This window comes from Elgaria multicarinata, chromosome 1 (assembly GCF_023053635.1).
Source record: "Elgaria multicarinata webbii isolate HBS135686 ecotype San Diego chromosome 1, rElgMul1.1.pri, whole genome shotgun sequence".
Classification (NCBI taxonomy): Eukaryota; Metazoa; Chordata; class Lepidosauria; order Squamata; family Anguidae; genus Elgaria; species Elgaria multicarinata.
This window is the reverse complement of record NC_086171.1, coordinates 194,546,113-194,565,969: the sequence shown is the minus strand read 5'-3', so window position 1 is coordinate 194,565,969 and position 19,857 is coordinate 194,546,113. Positions and strand designations below refer to the sequence as shown.

General features: G+C 42.6%; 1 protein-coding gene across 1 annotated transcript in view; it reads left to right on the top strand.

Moving 5' to 3' along the window:
• The window catches only part of B4GALT5 (beta-1,4-galactosyltransferase 5), a 78,520-nt gene that overhangs the window by 36,481 nt on the left and 22,182 nt on the right, over nucleotides 1-19,857 (top strand). Inside the window, exon 2 of the mRNA XM_063146118.1 lies at nucleotides 15,500-15,634. Coding sequence (XP_063002188.1) covers nucleotides 15,500-15,634 — 135 coding nt within the window. The remainder of the gene's footprint in view (nucleotides 1-15,499; nucleotides 15,635-19,857) is intronic.

The following is a 19,857-nucleotide window of genomic DNA, read 5'->3' as shown; positions in this document are numbered from 1 at the left end:
TCTCATCTCACACTATCGCCCCGCTCGGGCTCTCCGCTCCTCTGATGCCATGCTTCTCGCCTGCCCAAGGACCTCCACTTCCCTTACTCAGCTTCGTCCTTTTTCTTCTGCTGCCCCTTACACCTGGAACGCTCTTCCAGAACACTTGAGAACTACAAACTCAATCACTACTTTTAAAACTCAGCTAAAAACTTTTCTTTTCCCTATAGCCTTCAAATATTGAGTTTGTTCTGACTCTATATTGTTAGCTTCACCCTACCCGGTGCCTGTTTACACTTCCCTGTGCCTGTTTGCATTCTCCTTCCCTCTTTATTGTTTACTACAACTTATTAGATTGTAAGCCTATGCGGCAGGGTCTTGCTATTTACTGTGTTATCTGTACAGCACCATGTACATTGATGGTGCTATATAAATAAATAATAATAATAATAATAATAATCTTCTTGGCCCGCCGCTCTGACCATGTCACTCCACTTCTGAAATCTCTTCATTGGCTCCCAATTCACTCCAGAATCCAATATAAACTTCTCCTGTTGACCTTCAAAGCTTTTCACGGTCTAGCTCCTGCCTATCTCTCCTCTCTCATCTCACACTATTCCCCCACTCGTGCTCTCCACTCCTCTGATGCCATGCTTCTCGCCTGCCTAAGGACCTCCACTTCTCTTACTCGGCTTCGTCCTTTTTCTTCTGCTGCCCCTTACGCCTGGAACGCTCTTCCAGAACACTTGAAAACTACCAACTCAATCACAGCTTTTAAAACTCAGCTAAAAACTTTTCTTTTCCCTATAGCTTTTAAATACTGAGTTTGTTCTGACTCTATACTGTTAGCTTCACCCTACCCGGTGCCTGTTTACACTTCCCTGTGCCTGTTTGCATTCTCTTTCCCTCCTTATTGTTTACTACAACTTTATTAGATTGTAAGCCTATGCGGCAGGGTCTTGCTATTTACTGTGTATAATCTGTACAGCACCATGTACATTGATGGTGCTATATAAATAAATAAATAATAATAATAATAATAATAATAATAATAATATTTATTTATTGCATTTTTATACTGCCCAATAGCCGAAGCTCCCTGGGCGGTTCACAAAAATTAAAACCATTCAAAGTATAAAACTAACAGTATAAAAACATTTTATAAATACAATATAAAAGCACAACCAGGATAAAATCAGCAGCAGTGCAGAAATACAAATTTAAAATACAAATTTAAAACAGCAAAGTTAAAATTGAATTTATAGACTGTTAAAATGCTGAGAGAATAAAAAGGTCTTCACCTGGCTTCTGAAAGAATATAGTGTAGATGCTAGTTTAAGCTCCTTAGGGAGCTCATTCCACAGCCGGGGTGCCACAGCAGAGAAGGCCCTCCTCCTGGTAGCCATCTGCCTCACTTCCTTTGGCAGGGGCTCAGGGGCTTACAAGGTTCATTCTTCAAAGAGTTGTGATTCTGAACATATTATATTTTTATGCCGTTTATGTACAGTGTATTATAATAATAATAATAATAATAATAATAATAATAATAATATCATCTTACCCGCCTGTCCCTTTGGATCGACGCAGGGAACAACATTAGTACAACAATACAATATAAATCAAATACATAAAATTAATTAAAAGAGCATATATTAATTAAAAGAGAAAACATAGACACAGCTGAGGGATAAGACGGGCTTTGTAAAATACTATTTTAGGGTGAACCAGCCGTCATACGTGATCTGGTAGAGATGGCTAAGTTCAAAAATTTGGCCACATGCACTATGATTAACTTGTTTGTACCTTGAAGTGATTATGAGAAACTCTGTAGAGCATGCTGCAACGGACTGAAAGATAGGATAAAGAAGATCCTTTCTTGCCCCTTGGTAGTAGCTACATTGGAAAAGAGCATGTGAAATTGACTCCACCTTATCGATGTTCGATGAAATTTTCAGGTATCTTCCAACAAGTAAATTAGAGGTGAGGTCATCGAACCTTGCTAAAGAAAATTCCCTTCTGTATTTTGGAAGGTTTTAGTAGGTATTTGCATTTTTGCATGATATTTGTCTGAAAATAATAGCTGCTGGGATATAAGGTCACTTTTTTCTTTTCTTTAATACCACATAAACTGTGAACCACTTCCATAGCAAGTCACTTTCAGAAAAGGGTTCTTTCCATGTTTGGAACATATTTAAATTGTTTCTTACTAATTTTTGGAATACTTTTACTACTTTTCTCAAGGTGACTTACAATATATTTAAAATATAGTAAAATAAACAAGAATGAACAGGGAGGGCCAAAGCTTACTCTGCTGCTGAATTTCTGGGCCAGGGAAAGAACCATGGGCCAGAAATGAGCGGCCAAAGGTGTTAGTCCATCACAGCCACATTAGGAGCCACTAATTCAATAGTTAACTCCCATGTATTCACAAATCATAAATAATTTATTCGATTTGAATTAAATATATTTTACATGTAAAAATTATATCAAACGATGTTGTGTATGTACTTTTGAGTTTCTGACCCTGCCAATGAAGTTTCAAATTTCTATTCACCTTAACGGCTGGAATGTTATCCTTTCTATTATGAAAACTGGGATTTCCAGGTTTTTATGAAGAGACTGTAAATTACATAAAACCTGTCTTGGTACAGTGTGCTTCCTACTTCATGGCCTCAGAGGGCTAATCATAGTGACAAAAGCAGATTGCATGTGACTTACCAGAACTTTCATAATAATGTTGCTGACACTCTGTGCTTGAATGAAATATTTACCATTTCTTTGTGCATTTCTGAAACCCCCTTCACCATTGACAATCTCCCATTGTGTACAATCCTCTCTTGGGTAGGGAGATATAGGAATAAAATGTTCAATCCTTCATACCAGGTCTAGAAACAAACTTTCCTGGAAGATGAATCTCTTTCTTCAAGGATTTGTAGGAATATAACTACTTTCTGTCTACAGCAAATCCTTACTTTGATAGCTGGTGCACAGGGCTTTTCCACCACATGTTAACTCACTGTTGGGCAAGAGTCTCCAGTCTCAATTACAGGTGCTTTAGAATTCTCACTGCCTTTCCCAGTCACAAACTGCAGTAGAAGCCAAGCCTTTGTGTTCTTTTAGCATTTTCTTATGAGTGAGAAGTCCTTGTGATGAGTCCTTTCTTTCTGGTTTTAAGCAAGAGGATTTTTCTCCCCTTCCTTCCAAATTACTGTTTTGGGTTTGACTCTACTATCTTGCAATCATTCTGAACAACCACAACATTTCCTTGTATTAGCATCAGGTGACTTTATCTTACTTGCAGTGTGGTGACGTTTTCCCCTGTAACTTTGGCTGAGAAGTATGTGCCCTTGTATCCGTGCAGTGTCAGGCAGTTCCCCATCAGTGCTTGTGTAACGTTGTAAATTAGATAAGGTTGTCCACTTCATATTAAATCAGTGAACTTTCCCACTTACTTAGTGATGCTGTTGGTGTGCACTGTGCTTGTCTCCAAGGCTGCTAATGAGGAAATATTATTTTCATGCATGGAATACGATCATTCATAATTATCAAATGCTGGTTACCAGATCCAAAGATACTTGAAAGGTCTGTGATATTTAGTGACTTGCACAGGTACCTCCAGACCTAACAGTCTTATATTTTGTCTTATTGCTTGGCCTTTGACATTTCTTGGATTTGTATTCAAAGAGTTGCTGAAATGTCATCTAAAATGGTGACTACTGTTCAAGGAAGCAAAGATTTTAAGAAGTGATTGCTAATGGATTGTTAATTACTCAAACTTCAAGTTGTGTTAGGAAGGAGTCTAGAAGCTACTATAACTAGACATATTGCTCTGCCAGTTTGATTAGAGCAGTTTCTGCAATCAGTGTTAGCTATACTTTGTTCCATTAGGGAGGACAGGCGTACATAACTCTTTTGGAAATCTGTTGTTACATGTATTAATAACTGCTAAGTGGCCAAACAACCAAATATCTTAAAGAAGAAATGTTCCATGGCTATGTTTAGAGAATGACATGTACAACTTGAACTTCCGGAATAAGAAAACTGACTTTGGATGATAGCCTTTGGAAGGACTTACCTTGTGTGACAATCTAATATTGCTACTAATAGCTTCATGTCTTTAAAGGTTGCTTAGTCACTCTATAGTAAGCTGGATAGAAATTTGCAAAGATAGACTGACACTGGATGCAACCCACTGGATGCACCCCTATTTTTACAAGTCCATTCAAAGGTGAGATATAAATGAAATAAATAAATAAATGGGGACTTTAGTTGGACTGACACTGGATACAATCTTAACTTAGGCCCCCATTTATTTATTTATTAAATTTATATCCCACATTTTTTCCAGATTTGGACCCTTGTCCTGGTATTCAAGTTACCATTATTTGAGAGACCAGTTTTTGTTGGATCCTGCAGGAACAGGAGTCCATGGCTCAGTTCAGACAACACATTTCTCAACTGTGGTTTTAGAACTCCGCAGTGGTTCCGCAGTGAGAAATGTATTGTCTGGCGGGGAATACTCCACGCAGAATATCCACGCTGTGCAGAGAAAAGTTCTTTCACAACTGTGGCGGGCTCCATGCAATTTTCTGTTGCGTTGAGTTGAATTTTCCCACTGGCTACAGAGTTCCCTGGCAAGAGCAGCAAAAGGAGCGAGTGCTGCTCTAGGAGAGCCGCCGGGATTGGTTTTTTGCAGGAATGGCTGATGGGATACCATCAGGAGGACCGGGGAGGAGAGAGGTTGGAGGAACTGTCAATCAAATGTCACAATGGATTTTACTCAACTCCACGGTAGCCCACAGTCACACATGTTGTGTGGGGACTACCCCGTAAAAACTCAACCGTTGAGTGGAGTTTTCACACTTTGTAGACTAATGTGTTGTCTGAACTGAGCCTCCCTCTCATAGTATACAGCTGAAGTGGTCTTCCTGATACATCTGCCAGATGAGGTAAGGCAGGTGGTGTCTGGAGAAAAGGGGTTGATTGTTTTTCACCTGTGGTAATTTGCTTGTAGAATGCTTATGCAGCTATCTTTATATTCATCAGGAAAGGACTTCTTTGTTTTAAATCATGGATGTTTTCCGTGTTTGATACTGCTATTACTTTTTGCTTTGTTTTGTTTTTTATTGCTACGTTGTGAACTGCTTTGATTCTCCCTCTTCCAGTTAAAGTGGGGGCATATAAACTTTTAAATAAACTCTCTTCCAACTATATGAATGCTTATCCTGAGTTGTTGCCTGAAAGTGATTTTCATTCACAGGAAACCAGGCAAATGGATATGTTTTATTAATCTTTGTAAGCTGCTCTGGCAGCCGCCTTTGGCTGAGGAGCAGGGTAAATATGCTTTAAATAAATAATAAATAAATATTTACAGGTTTGGAGTGAAGCCATACATTTAAATTACCTTTATTAGTTTCCGTTTCAAGGAAGGAAAGCTGGATATTGAATCATGCTGGTATTTAAAGAGCCATGCTCTGCCCACCCCCCCATGACCACCCAAAAGCTACTATTGAGGGTTAGGGAACCTCTTGAGCCACATGCACTGTGGAGCTGAAGAGGGGAATTGTCCAACAGTGTCCTATGTGCACATGTAGAAATGCTTTCAGATAACCCACAGAGCTCTTTGCTTAATTTTATAGGCTGGGATTTAATCTTTGTACACTCCCCAAAACAGTCATGCAGATCATGAGCCCTTAAAATATTGCAGTGGTCTCCTGAGTAGAATGAGTGCAAAAGCATTTTCCCTAAAGATTGGTCTAAAGATGACCTGGAACTGGGTTAAATCATTCTGTATTCTGTCAACATTGATAGATAATAATGACTGAAAACTTGAAACAGTTTTTCATTTTTTTGGTACTAGTCCATATAATTCTAAACTTTACTTTTCCTTTGCACATCTGCCTTTTATTAAAGAGACTAGTTACTTCTCTTAGACTACAGTGTTTAGACAGAAAAACATTGTACAACTCCTAGCATTCTCCAAAATAGCCCTCAAGTTGTAGGACTTTTTTCTTTTTAAACATGCATAGGATTGCACCCTTAACAGCTTAGTATGAGTCTCGCAGAATAGTTTCTAATTAAGCACAACTTTATTATCTCCAAGCTTTCTCCTTTAACTCAGCGGTGAGTAAAAATCTTGATTTACTTGGTGCTATACTACAGCTTTTAGCCCAGGTGAGGCTATAAATAACACAACACAGAATTACTTTGATTAATATAACTAAGTCAAAATGTTATTGGAGTGGCATGCTCCTTGAAAATAAAACTAACTTAGATCTCTAAGACTGCTTGTAATGTGCTTAAGTGGAATAGTTTTCCTCTCACCCCAGCTAAGCAGTTTTTTTAATACGATTGTGCTTGCTTCCAAATCCTTGTATATATGTGTATGTGTATTGCTTGTTGCCGTGGGGCACATATGAGGCTTGTATGCATTAAAGTATGTCGTAATGATTTCATTTCATTTACTTTTAATTGTAGTATTCATGTGTTAGAGTAGTCAGCTCTTTCTGTCTTGATTTGCATGGATATAAAAACTAAATTATTGCCAAGGTCCAAAGGATTTGAATTGCAAATTTGATTTTATTAAATTTCCAGCCCATCCATGGGCAGGATTCTCAAGGGCATTATTAAAATACATATAAAATATGAGAGACTTGCACTGGCTTGATAACTGAAAGCATGCTCAAATATTCTAACAAGTCTTCTGGTAATATCCTATTTTTTCGATTCTAAGACACACTTTTCCCCCCATATAAACATCTCTAAAAATGGGGTGCGTCTTAGAATCGTGGGTGTGTCTTAGGGTTTGTTTGTTTTCCTGTTGGTAGTACTGAAATTAGTGTGCTTCTTACAATCGATGGCGTCTTACAATCGAAGAAATACGGTATATGATTGTTGTCCCTCAACCAGGGATTTAAAGGTCCACTACCCCGGCATGTTAATAGCCAATCAAACACACGAGGCTGGAGAATACACTTAATCCATTTACTTCTGATACTGCAGTATGGGGGTGCTCTCTGGTTCCATAAAATGGAGGCACCCCAAACAAAGGAATCTCACAGTATATATTGGCCCTGACTACAAGAGGGTGTTAGTCTCTTTCTAAACTTTCTATTGGTCAGTTCTGGATCAGCAAGTTAAGTTACATTCAATTTTCAAGTTAAGGTGCACAATCTCAATGAGTCATAGGTTACATTCAATGCTCTATTGGTCAAAAGTTTTTCCCTTCGTCTGCTAGGACATGATGTCCACCATGAAGGAATGCAAATCTGGCATGTAGCCACCTGTAGCCACCCTTTGGCAGAGAAGCCATCTTTTAACCCTTGACACATTACATTCATCAGAGAGATGAAATCTCTCCCTGGGGCTATCATGATTATGAAGGATAATGTCTGACCTATGCAAATAAAAACAGCAAGAATCTCTACATATAAAGCGGAAAGTATGTGTGTGTCACATATGTCCAGAAATGTTTACCCACTTCCACATATGCTACTGCCTTAATGCTGTTCACCCAGACAGGTCTTCGTGTACATGGATCAGAAAAAAATTAAAAACATGAATTTTGGGGGTTTCAGTATTTTTAAAGAATTTAATAATGATGGAGCACTTCGCGGATGAGAAGTGTGGGCTGAGGCAGTCACAAAAGGACTTGGCCGGGGTTGTGCGTGTCCACTGACAGCCGCTTACCTCTCCTTCTTGGCGATGCTACTCCTGGATGCTCTGTCAAGGAGCAGCATCAGCCACGAGAAGAGGAAAGTGCCTCTCAGGACATGGGCACCTGAAGGACACCAAAGGCATGCTAGGAGGTGTACTGGCATCATTATCTCTCAGTCCTAGCTCAGCCCCTACTAACTGACTTTTCCCAACTGCCACTAACTCCGCCCACCATTCAATTCTAGCCTTAGCTGTCAGTCATTCTTCCATTCACTCTTCTGTTTCAATAGCCTTGGTTGGGAGGGAAGATTTATCAGGCTGTGGCAGCCATCATCTGGAAGTGGCTTGCCATCCTGGGCCTGAAGGGAGAGCACCTGGGTTGGCTGCCTCAGTTACTAGGCCCCATCAGGAGCAGAAGGGAAGGAGGTTGCAGCTCTGGACAAAAGGCATACTGGTTTTTCTTTTCTGCGTGGACAAGGAAAATCACAACAACAGCTTCACGACCGCCCTGGCCAGGCATTGAGGGCGGGAGAGAGAGAAAAGAAACTAATTTAATTTGTTTAAAAGTTACCTCACAGGCCTAGGACAGGCCTACCTTGCAGGGTTGTTGTGAGGGTAAGAGACGGGGGGAAATTAATTTAATTTGTTTAAAGGTTAACTCATAGGCCTAGCACCGGCCTGCTACTTTAAGATGGTGGATCCGCTTCCCTACTATATGTTACTCAGATATCTGGGCAATGCTGGGTAGATTTTGAAAACATATTTTTAGGTTTGCATCTTTTTTTAGCTGGTGGAAAGGGTGTTGTGTGTCCTGATTGTTTTTGAAGTTTAGACAGCTGCTCTGGCCAAGGTATGATGGGAGGTGTAGGCTTTTAAGGTAAAACAAAAAATGTGGTTTATCACAAAGCTCTAATTTAAAATACAGTTCTTCTTAACACAATTTTACATTTATTCTAACAAAACTATTTACTAACTCAACCAAACTAAAAAAAACAACCAACCTAAAAATCAATAAGTTGCATAGAAAATTATTATATATCAAATAAATGTTATAAACATTATTTGAGCGCCTGGGTTGGCTGCCTCAGTTACTAGGCCCCATCGGGAGTACAAGGGAAGGTGGTCACAGCTCTGGGCATGCTGGGAGTTATAGTTTTTGTTTTCTGTGGGGACAAGGAAAATCATGATGACAACTTCAAGACGGCCCTGGCCAGGCATTGAGAGGGAGAGAGAGAGAGAAGAAACTAATTTGTTTTGAAGTTACCTCACAGGCGTAGGACAGGCTTACCTTGCAGGGCTGACGTGAGGGTAAGAGAGGGGGGAATTTGTTTAAAGGTCGACTCACAGGCCTAGCACCGGCCTGCTACTTTAAGATGGTGGATCTGGTTCTCTACTATATGTTATTCAAATATCTGAGCAATGCTGGGTATATTTTGAAAACAACCTTCCCTGTAGAGCTGGAAAAAGTGCAGAAAAGGTCAGCAAAAATGATCAAGGGACTGGAGCATCTTCCCTGTGAGGGCAGGTTACAACAGCTGGGATTGTTTAGCTTGGGAAAAAGGAGGCTAAGGGGAGACCTGATAGAGGTGTACAAAATTATGCATGGTATGGAGAATGTGGATAGGGAGACATTTTTCTCCCTCTCTCAAAATACAAGAACCCAATGGGGTCATTCCATGAAGCTGATTGGTGGAAGATTCAGGACAGATAAAAGGAAGTATTTCTTTATACCGTGCATAAACTTTGAAATTCACTCGCACAAGATGTAGTGTTGGCCCCCAATTTGGATGATTTTAAAAAGGGGTTGGATAAATTCCTAAAGGCTAAAGTTATTAATGGCTATTAGTCGTGGTAGCTGTATGCTACCTCCAGTATCAGCGGCAGTAAGCCTATATACACCAACTAGCTGTACCTGGCGTAACATACGCCATTGTAGCATATCTTAAAGTTTATTAATTAAATATCGCATTTTATTTATTCATTCGCAGCAGGCAAGCAGCCTCCCACCTGGCCACCAAGGGCCCCGGCCATGCCTCGCTCATGCTCCGCACCGTGGCGCTGCCCCTTTCGTGCGGGGGGGGGAGTGAAAAGGCAGAAAGGGGGGTAGGATTACCTTGGAAAGGCTGCAGCCAGAACGTCTGGAGGGGGCGGTGAGCTGCTTGGAGGCTGCTGATACAGCGCCATCTGGCAGACCTGGGGGTGGGTGGGCAGGGAGGTCAGAGGGAGGGGGAGCAGGTGTCCCCCTCTCCCCGGGGTTCCTGTCAGCCTTGGGCCGCCCGCCCAGCTTGTATGAGATTAGGCCGGGGCCTTGGCTTGCAGCAGGCGAGCGGCCTTCCACCTGGCCACCAAGGGCCCCAGCCGTGCCTCGCTCATGCTCCAGACAGTGGCGCTGCCCCTTTCGTGGGGTGGGGTGGGGAGCGAAGAGGCAGAAAGGGGGGGTAGGATTACCTTGGAAAGCCCGGACGAGTCGGGCAAGGGGCTTAGCAACCTGTATCAGCTGACGTTACACGTTGTTACTGTTGTTTAGCAACCTGTATCAGCTGAAGCCATTCTAGAACTCCTGAAGGCAAAGTGGGCATGGCAAAACGGTAACATAGCGTTTTATATATAGAGAATTGCAGGGGGAAATGGGTGGCAGCATGCTGTTGCACCACGTCTTGCTTGTGGTTCCCTGGTTGACAGTTGGTTGGCCACTGTGTGAACAGAGTGCTTGGTCTGATCCAGCATGGCTCTTCTCTCCTACATACTACTTAAGTTCAGAGATCTGTGAGCACTCCCTTGCTCACCTCATCAAAAACTGGGAAGAACTTAGATAATTTTCCAAGCCAATCTGAACAGTTTCCTGGGGCAGCCCCTAGATAAAGCAATGCTGAACCTTCCCTTTTACTTTGTGTAGGGGGCTGTTTTGAAGGGTTGCTCGAAAAAAACTAGGAGGTGGAATTATTATTATTATTATTTATTATTTATTTATATAGCACCATCAGTGTACATGGTGCTGTACAGAGTAAAACAATAAAATAGCAAAACCCTGCCGCATAGGCTTACATTCTAATAAAATCATAATAAAACAATAAGAAGGGGAAGAGAATGCACCAAACAGGCACAGGGTAGAGTAAAACTAACAGTATAAAAGTCAGATCAAAATCAAGTTTTAAAAGCTTTAGAAAAAAGGAAAGTTTTTAGCTGAGCTTTAAAAGCTGCGATTGAACTTGTAGTTCTCAAATGTTCTGGAAGAGCGTTCCAGGCGTAAGGGGCAGCAGAAGAAAATGGACGAAGCCGAGCAAGGGAAGTAGAGATCCTTGGGCAGGTGAGAAACATGGCATTAGAGGAGCGAAGAGCATGAGCGGGGCAATAGTGTGAGATGAGAGAGGAAAGATAGGAAGGAGCTAGACAGTGAAAAGCTTTGTAGGTCAACAGGAGAAGTTTATATTGGATTCTGAGGTTAATTGGAAGCCAATGAAAAGATTTCAGAAGTGGAGTAACATGGTCAGAGTGGCGAGCCAAGAAGATGATCTTAGCAGCAGAGTGGTGAACAGAAACCAACGAACTGATGTGAGAAGAAGGTTGCAGTAGTCCAACCGAGAAATAACCAATGCATGAACAAGAGTCTTGGCAGAAGAGACAGACAAAAATGATCGAATCCTGGCAATATTATACAGGAAAAAATGACAGGATTTAGCTACTGCCTCAATGTGAGGAACAAAGGAGAGCGAGGAATCAAAAATAAAGCCAAGACTACGAGCTTCCTTGACTGGAGTAAGTGTAACATCATTGACAGTAAGAGAGAATGAGAGATGAGGGGAAGGTTTAGGAGGAAAAACAAGCAATTCAGTCTTCGCCATATTAAGTTTCAAACGACAATGAAGCAACCAAGCTGAGATATCTGAAAGACATGCCGAGATACGATCGTGAACATCAGGAGAAAGTTCCGGAGATGAAAGATATAATTGTGTATCATCGGCATACAGATGATATTGGAGGCCATGAGATTGAATAAGCTTACCCAAGGGCAACACGTATAAAGAAAACAACAACGGGCCAAGCACTGAGCCTTGCGGAACCCCTACTGAAAGGGGAAAAGAAGAAGACGAGCTGCCACTAGCCAACACGTTGAAAGAGTGACCCGCTAGATAGGAGGCAAACCAGTTATAGACGGAGCCACAAAATCCAAGGTCATGAAGGGAATCCAAAAGAAGATCGTGATCAACCGTGTCAAAGGCTGCAGTAAGATCCAGGAGAATAAGAACAGAATAAAGGCCTTTAGACTTGGCAATAAGAAGATCATTGGTAATCTTAGTAAGGGCTGTTTCAGTGGAATGCAAAGGACGGAATCCAGATTGAAAAGGATTCAGAGCAGAGTTACTAGAAAGAAAATCAAGACAACGAGAGTAGACCACACGCTCCAGGATCTTTGAAACAAAAGGCAACAAAAAGACAGGTCGGTAGTTAGACAGAGAAAGCACATCAAGAGTAGGTTTCTTGAGAATAGGAGAGACTGTAGCATGTTTAAAAGCAGAAGGAAATGAACCAGAGGACAAAGAAAAATTAATAATATGAAGCAAGGAAGGGAGGATAGCAGGGATAAGATTAATAAAGTCCCGAGAAGGAATCGGATCACGAGAACAAGTGGAAGGCTTCGAAGAGTGCAGTATTGTAGACAGTTCATCAGCTGAGACCGAAGGGAATGCAGAGAAATTTGCAGGAGGAACTGACAGATGAGGAACAGGAACTGGAAGAGGAGCAGAACTGGCAAGATCAGAGTGAATAGTCTGGATTTTAGCATTGAAAAAAGAGGCAAAGTTATTAGCAGACAGAGAGGCTGGGAGAGATGGTGGATTAGGCTTCAGAAGAGAGTTGAAGGACGCAAAGAGCCGCTGAGGATGCGTAGCATTTGACTGGATCAACAGTGAGTAATACTGCTGTTTGGCCAATGAAATAGCAGAAGAGAAAGAGGAGAGAACAAATTTGTAATGGACAAAGTCCGCCCAGTCCCTGGTCCTACGCCAAAGGCGTTCAGCTGCCCGGGAACAACAACGAAGGTAGTGGATGAAAGAGGTGAGCCATGGTTGGGGTTGAGAAGTGGGGTTGAGAAGTGGGGCCGAAAATCCCGCCCATACTGGAGTCTTGGCATAAGAAGGTCTCCTGCAACGGTGGACTTTTGTTCCCATCCTGTTTTCCTGGGATCAACTTTTTAACAGAGACACAATCCGGGCATTTTTTTTGTTTTATTCTGTTCTGGAGAACAACTTGTGGGCTTCTAATGTTCACATTTGTTGATTGAATTTCTTATCCCTTTAGCATTTCTATTTAGGAGCCATTGCATGACAAGGTGGGAAACTACAAAAGGTGGGAAATAAATGCAATAAATAAAATAAAAATAAATAAAGTAGATGTTTTAGATTCGTAATGTAGTACATTTTTTTCCCTAGCTTCTATTTTCTAAGGTTTAGAAGAGAACCCTGCGTAATGGAATGTGAGGGCAATAGCCTCAAGTAACCTGCCTAACCTTTGTTCTGTCTGTCTAAGTGGGCGTATATATAATGACCCTTGGAGCTTCCTGATACCAGCATGTGTCAATCTTTGTTCTCAAGTATAACAGGCTGAATGCAATGCATGATGCAGCAGCACTGCGTGTTTCCCTCAGGCAGGATACCGTATCACATATTATGCTTATATTAAATGTTACCAGGAAGTTTGGAAGGAGGGAGCGATGAGGGAAGGGCAGTGGGATTTACATCAAGCTGTCTACCCTTACAGTTTTATGAGTACTGCCTTCCTAGCCTCCAAGATTTGAATATCACAGTGGGCCAGTTCAGACATAACATTCCGGGTTAAATAAATAAGTTATGTTTGAAATGAATGTTAGGGCAGTGCACTCCCCTCTCCCTTTGCTCCAGCTTTAGTACTTTAATCCTGGACTCTTTTAAATTATTATTATATTAGTAGTAAGAATAGTGTTTAATTATTTATTCAATTTATGAGTCTCTATAGTTGAAACTCTCCGGGAAACATATGTGATAACAGCAAATATAATTAAGCAGTGATAAAAGCAATAATATATGAAAATATTTTAAAAAAAATGTTTTAAAAGCAGCTACAATAATTTTAAATCATTTTAAAGGGGGTAAATATTTAGGCAGGTAAAAAATGAAATTATTTTAAAACAGCATTAAATTTAATATAAATATTTAAAAGCACAAACAGCAGTAAAGAAGGCAAACTCCATGTTAAGCATTATAACAAAAGGAATTGAGAATAAAACAGCCAGTATCATATTGCCCTTTTACCAATACTATGGTGCGACCACACTGAGGCCTTAGTTAGACCTAAGGTTTATCCTGGGATCATCCCTGGGTCATCCCTGTTCATGTAAATGACACACAGGGGATCCTGGGAGCAGGCAGGGACAACCCTGGGACGATCCTGGGATACTGTGTACTGTTCTGGTCACCACATCTAAAAAATAATATTATAGAGCTGGAAAAAGTGCAGAAAGGGGCAACGAAAATGATTCAGGGGCTGGAGCATCTCCCCTATGAGGGAAGGTTACATCAACTGGGATTGTTTAGCTTGGAAAAAAGGAGGCTAAGGGGAGACATGATAGAAGTGTACAAAATTATGCATGGTATGGAGAATGTGGATAGGGAGACATTTTTTCTCTCTCTCAAAATACAAGAACCCAATGGGGTCATCCCATAAAGCTGATTGGTGGGAGATCCAGGACAAATAAAAGGAAGTACTTCTTCACACAGTGCATAGTTAAATTATGGAACACACTATCACAAAATGTAGTGATGGCCACCAATTTGGATGGCTTTAAATGGGGGTTGGATAAATTCCTGGTTAGCAAAGGATATCAATGGCTGATGGTTGTGTGCTATCTCCAGTATTTGAGACAGTAAGCCTGTGTGCACCAGTTGCTGGGGAATATGGGTGGGAGGGTGCTGTTGCACCATGTCCTGTTTGTTCATCTCTGGCCGATGGCTGGTTGGCCACTGTGTGAACAGAGTGCTGGACTAGATGGACCGTTGGTATGATCCAGTATGGCACTTATTTGCTGAAGATCAAGGATTGAAGCACCAAAGTCACCACATGAAATGAGGGAGGAGAGTCTGAGTCCCACGTGTAATTTTGGTGATCAATCCTTGCTTTCTGGCTCAGGGAACTTTAGCTCCAGTTGACCAGCCTCCTACCAGCTTAATGTTTTAAGCCTCAAAAGATAGAGGAATGGTCACACATTTCTTCTTTGTGCACAGTACTCTGAAAGACTACATTTTTAAAAAAAATAGCACCACCATAATCTAAAGAAAAATTGGGTTCTTGTTTTGAAAATGGCTTCTCTAAGTCCTGGGGAGAGGGGGTAGATGGGCAAAGCAATGAAAACTCATCCTCTGATGACTAATAGAAATCCTCTTGAGGCCACCTTGTATTATATTTTCAGGGTGAAGTCTGGAGTCATAAAGATTAGAAACATTTTTTAAAAAATAAGGTGAAAACTTTCTGGTGGGGAATTCTGTGCCAGATTTGCTATGGACATGTGGGGACCCTTGCATAGTTATTGCAGTTTTTGTGGATTATTTAGTAGCTGCTAAATGTTTCATTAGGCGTTTTCTTCTCCATTGCTGAACATTTTAGATGTGTTGAACAGTCTTCTAAAACTATTCCTTTGAACATAGCTATATAGTGTTTTTTTTGGGGGGGGTTGCTTTGAAATCATTCTGAAATACTGGAAAGACTGCAGTCTTGAAAGGTAGATAGGAAATAACAATAATAATAATGTAGAAGCATTTTCTAAAAGACTTCAGAATTTGTTTTCTCTTTCTACAGAGAGACAGTAACTAATTTAATCTTCATTTTCTTGCAGTGAACACCTACTTCTTCATGATGCAAGCTCAAGGCATCATGATTCGTGAAAACATGAGAACAATAGGAGCTCAGGTTTATGAACAGGTGGTCCGCAGTGCCTATGCCAAGAGGAACAGCAGTGGGAATGACTCAGGTATACTTATAACCCTTGTCACCAATGAGAAAGTCTGAGGGAACTAGCAAGTTTAAATGAGACTTCCCCTTGCCTGGCCCTATCAGAAGCATGGAACAGCTTTCAGCAACTGCAGAATATTAAGAGGCATATCTGGATTCTAAGGGATTCAGTGGATGAAAGATGGCATTTGTAAAGATGCTGAAGTATGTATTTTCCATTTAAAGATAAAAGGCAGAACCTTGCCTCTTAAATCCCGTCTCCCTTCAGATAGTGGGTATCCATGTTCCTGACTCATGTTTTAACCTGAAAAGAATTTACACTAATATGGGATATTTGTCCATTATGTTTGTATGAGAAAATGCACCTGCAGGTACTGAAATGAACTGTGTTAAATCTTAGACCAGACCCTTGGAGGCCACTTCTCTCATTGCTTGTGAAAGAGCCATAATAAAGGCACAAAAGATACAATTAACTGAGCACACATAGTCAAGAGTTCCGTCAAAATGCAATTCCTGAGCTATAATATGTATATCTCATTTTAAAAAAGGTGCATTTAGGAAACAATCCCCAAGTGGTTCTATAATTTATATATAATTCCTATTCGATTGATACAAAAGTCACTTTGTAGTTTTACCAGTAGCCAGTACAGTGATTTTGCTTGCTGATAGTACAATTGACACTGTCTAGTCTATTAGACATAGCTAGATGGTACTGGCAATGCTATGAACAATTGCTTTATGACTAAAGGTGCCCTGAGGGCTAGAGTGGAAGACTCTGTGTGTTTTATTTATTATTTATTATTTATTTAGAATATTTATATACCGCTCCCCATTGAAAAATTTCGGAGCGGTGTTTGAGATAAAATGAAAATAAAAACAGAATAAAACAGTTAAAACAAAATTTAAAAGAAGCAAAAACAGATTCAAGGCTGCATATTAAGGAAAGGCTTCTTGGAATAGAGATGTTTTCAGGAGGCGCCGAAAGGAGTACAAGGTTGGCGCCTGCCTGACCTCCAGAGACAGGGAATTCCACAGGAGGGGCGCCACCATGCTGAAGGCTCTTCCCCTGGTGGATTCCAATCAGAGGATGGATCTATGTGGAACCACCAGGAGCAGGCCCTCAGATGACCTCAGTGACCGAGCAGGTTGGTAAGGAGGAAGATGTTCTCTCAGGTATCCTGGTCCCAAATAGTTTAGGGCTTTGTATACAAGTACAAGAACCTTAAACTTGGCCTGGTAGCAAATAGGCAGCCAGTGAAGTTCCCTCAGCAAAGGAGTTACATGCTGGAAAGGGGCAGCTCCAAACAACAGCCGAGCTGCAGCATTCTGCACTAGCTCCAGCTTCTGGAGCAGCTTCAAGGGCAGCCCGACATAGTTGCAGTAATCCAATCTTGAGATTACCAATGCCTGTACCACAGTGGCCAAGCTATCCCTGTCCAGGAGAGGCTGTAGTTGGCGAACCAACCGAAGATGGTAAAAGGCACTCTGAGCCGTGGTGGCTACTTGAGCCTCCAACGACAGAAATAGGTCTAAGAGTACCCCCAAACTACGAACCTGTTCTTTCAGAGGCAGTGCAACCCCATCCAGAACAGGCAATGAGCCTGTCTCCCGGACTCAGGAACCACTCACCCACAGGGCTTCCGTTTTGCCAGGATTCAGTCTCAGTTTATTGGCCCTCATCCAGCCCATTAATGAGTCTAGGCACTGGTCCAGGACCTGCACAGCCTCACCTGATTCAGTTGTCACAGGGATATAGAGCTGCGTGTCATCAGCATATTGATGGCATTTAGCTCCAAATCCCCTAATGACCGCTCCCAACAGTTTCATATAGATGTTAAATAACATTGGGGACAAGATGGTGCCCTGCAGCACTCCATAGCTCAATTGCCAAGAGGCCGAGGACTGGTCACCCAATGCTACTCTCTGAAAACGACCCCGTAGGTAGGACAGTGCCTCCGATGCCCATCCCATGGAGTTGATCCAGGAGGATACCATGGTCAATGGTATCAAAAGCCGATGAGAGACCGAGCAGGATTAACAGGGTTGCATTCCCCCTGTCCCTCTCTCGATAAAGGTCATCCATCAGGGCGACCAAGGCTGATTCAGTCCCGTAACCAGATCGGAACCCAGACTGGAATGGGTCTAGATAATCAGTATCATCCAAGAGTGCTTGCTGTTGCTCCGCCACAACCCTCTCAAGTACCTTCCCTAAAAAAGGGGTGTTTGCAACTGGGCAGTAGTTGCCTAATCCAGGGTGGGCTTCTTCAGGAGCGGTCGCACTACTGCCTCCTTAAGGACAGCAGGGATCACCCCTTCCTGGAGGGAAGCATTTATCACCCCCTGGACCCACCCAGTCAGACACCCTCGGCTTGCTTTTATAAGCCAGGAGGGACAGGGATCGAGAGGGCAAGTGGTTGGTCGCTTTGCTGCAAGCACCTTGTCCACATCATCAGGCCGCAATAACTGGAACTGATCCCACAAAATCGGGCAGATGGTGGCATAGGACACCTCAACTGGAGCTGCACTAACAATGACGTCAAGCTCATTGCGGAGAGAAGCGATCTTGTCCTCAAAGTGTGATGCAAAAAGGTCACAGCGGGTCCTCGATGGGGCCAGGGCCCCATTTGCTGGGGAGGATGTTAGCAGCCCCCGAACCACCCGGAGTTTTATCCCCTAGTCCAATTGTTCAGGATGGGGCAGTACTCCACCTCCCTTTCAGGTGTTAGGTCTTGAAAGATGGGGAAGATGCAGGAAGAGGGATGCGGAACCTTGAAGATCCAGTCTGATTATGGGGGCAAGCTGTAAGACCTCAAGAGGCTCAGGTAGTTATTCCCTTACCACCCTCGCCGAGACGTACACCGAGGTGTGAATGGGACAGGGCTTCCCAATATTCTGACCCCCATCCTAGACAAGATTATTACGATTGGGATCGTTACCGACCACAAAGACACTTTCAAGGTGATCAGGGCTACCAATACCCACCGGAAGAGTATTATGCTCAGCCTCCACCAACATCGAGGGTCTGCCAGTTGCCGCTAGCGCCACCTTCTGCTCACCAAATGTCCCCAATGTCGACTCATCGACGCCATAGCCACTCTTTGGTGCCGGCCGCTGCTACCGCCACGGTACCGATGCAGCAAGAACAACACCAGCTGCAAGTGGTCACTTTATCCTCACCTGAGGATAATTATCCCTCCGACTCCGATTCGGGACTGTCGCCTACGCCGTCGATACCGTCTCCAGACGATGCTGTTCACGACCAAGACCCCTCATCACTTTCGGACGATATGGTCAGATTTTCCGATCATATGCTCAGGATGGCCCAGGCACTTGGATTGGACATTCGGCAAGCAGACGAACCTGTTGACGACCCAATTTATGATGTTTTCCATGCTAAAACTAACTCGGCAATTGCTATTCCTCTTCCTCCTGCTCTAAAACAAACAGCGCAACTATCATGGAAGACGCCGGCCGTGACACAAGCTACATCAAGGAGGTTAGAAACCCTCTATCGAGTTCAGGAAGGTGATGCAGGATTTTTAGCCCAACACCCAAAACCTAACTCTATCGTTGTGGAGTCAGCTCAAGGCCAGTCACAAAAAGCCCATTCCGCCCCTGTGGATAAAGAGGGCAGGAAGTTAGACCTTACAGGCAGGCGGATTTACTCCTCATCCTCCCTTGGTATCAGGGCCTCGACCTACCAGGCTACCATGGCCCGATACCAACTCTTCCTCTGGGAGAAAGTGGGGTCACTATGTGACTATCTCCCAGAGGACAAGAGAGAGCTGGCTCGGGTCTTTCAAGCTGAAGCCTCTGCTATAGCGAAGCAGCAGCTATCGACCGCTAGGCATCAAGTCGACTGCCACTCAAAGACTATGATGGGGGCCATATCTTTGAGGAGGCATGCCTAGCTAAGATCGGCTAATCTCGCATACGAGACCAAGTCCAGGATCGAAAACATGCCCTTCAATGGCGAGGGCTTGTTTAACAGCAAGACGGACGAGACCTTGGATTCCATCTACAAGGTTCGTACAACGGCGAAGAAGATGGGTTTTTCTGCTCCCCTTGGACAGTATAAGCCGAGACAGTGGACGAGGCCACCTATTCAACAACAACAACAGCGTCCTCATTACCAGGTACAGCCAAGGCAGCAACAACAGCAGCTCCAAAGAAAGCGGCCATACCAAAGCCGTTTCCAACAGGACAAGCATCAGCCTGACTTTAGCAAGAAGCAGCGGGTTT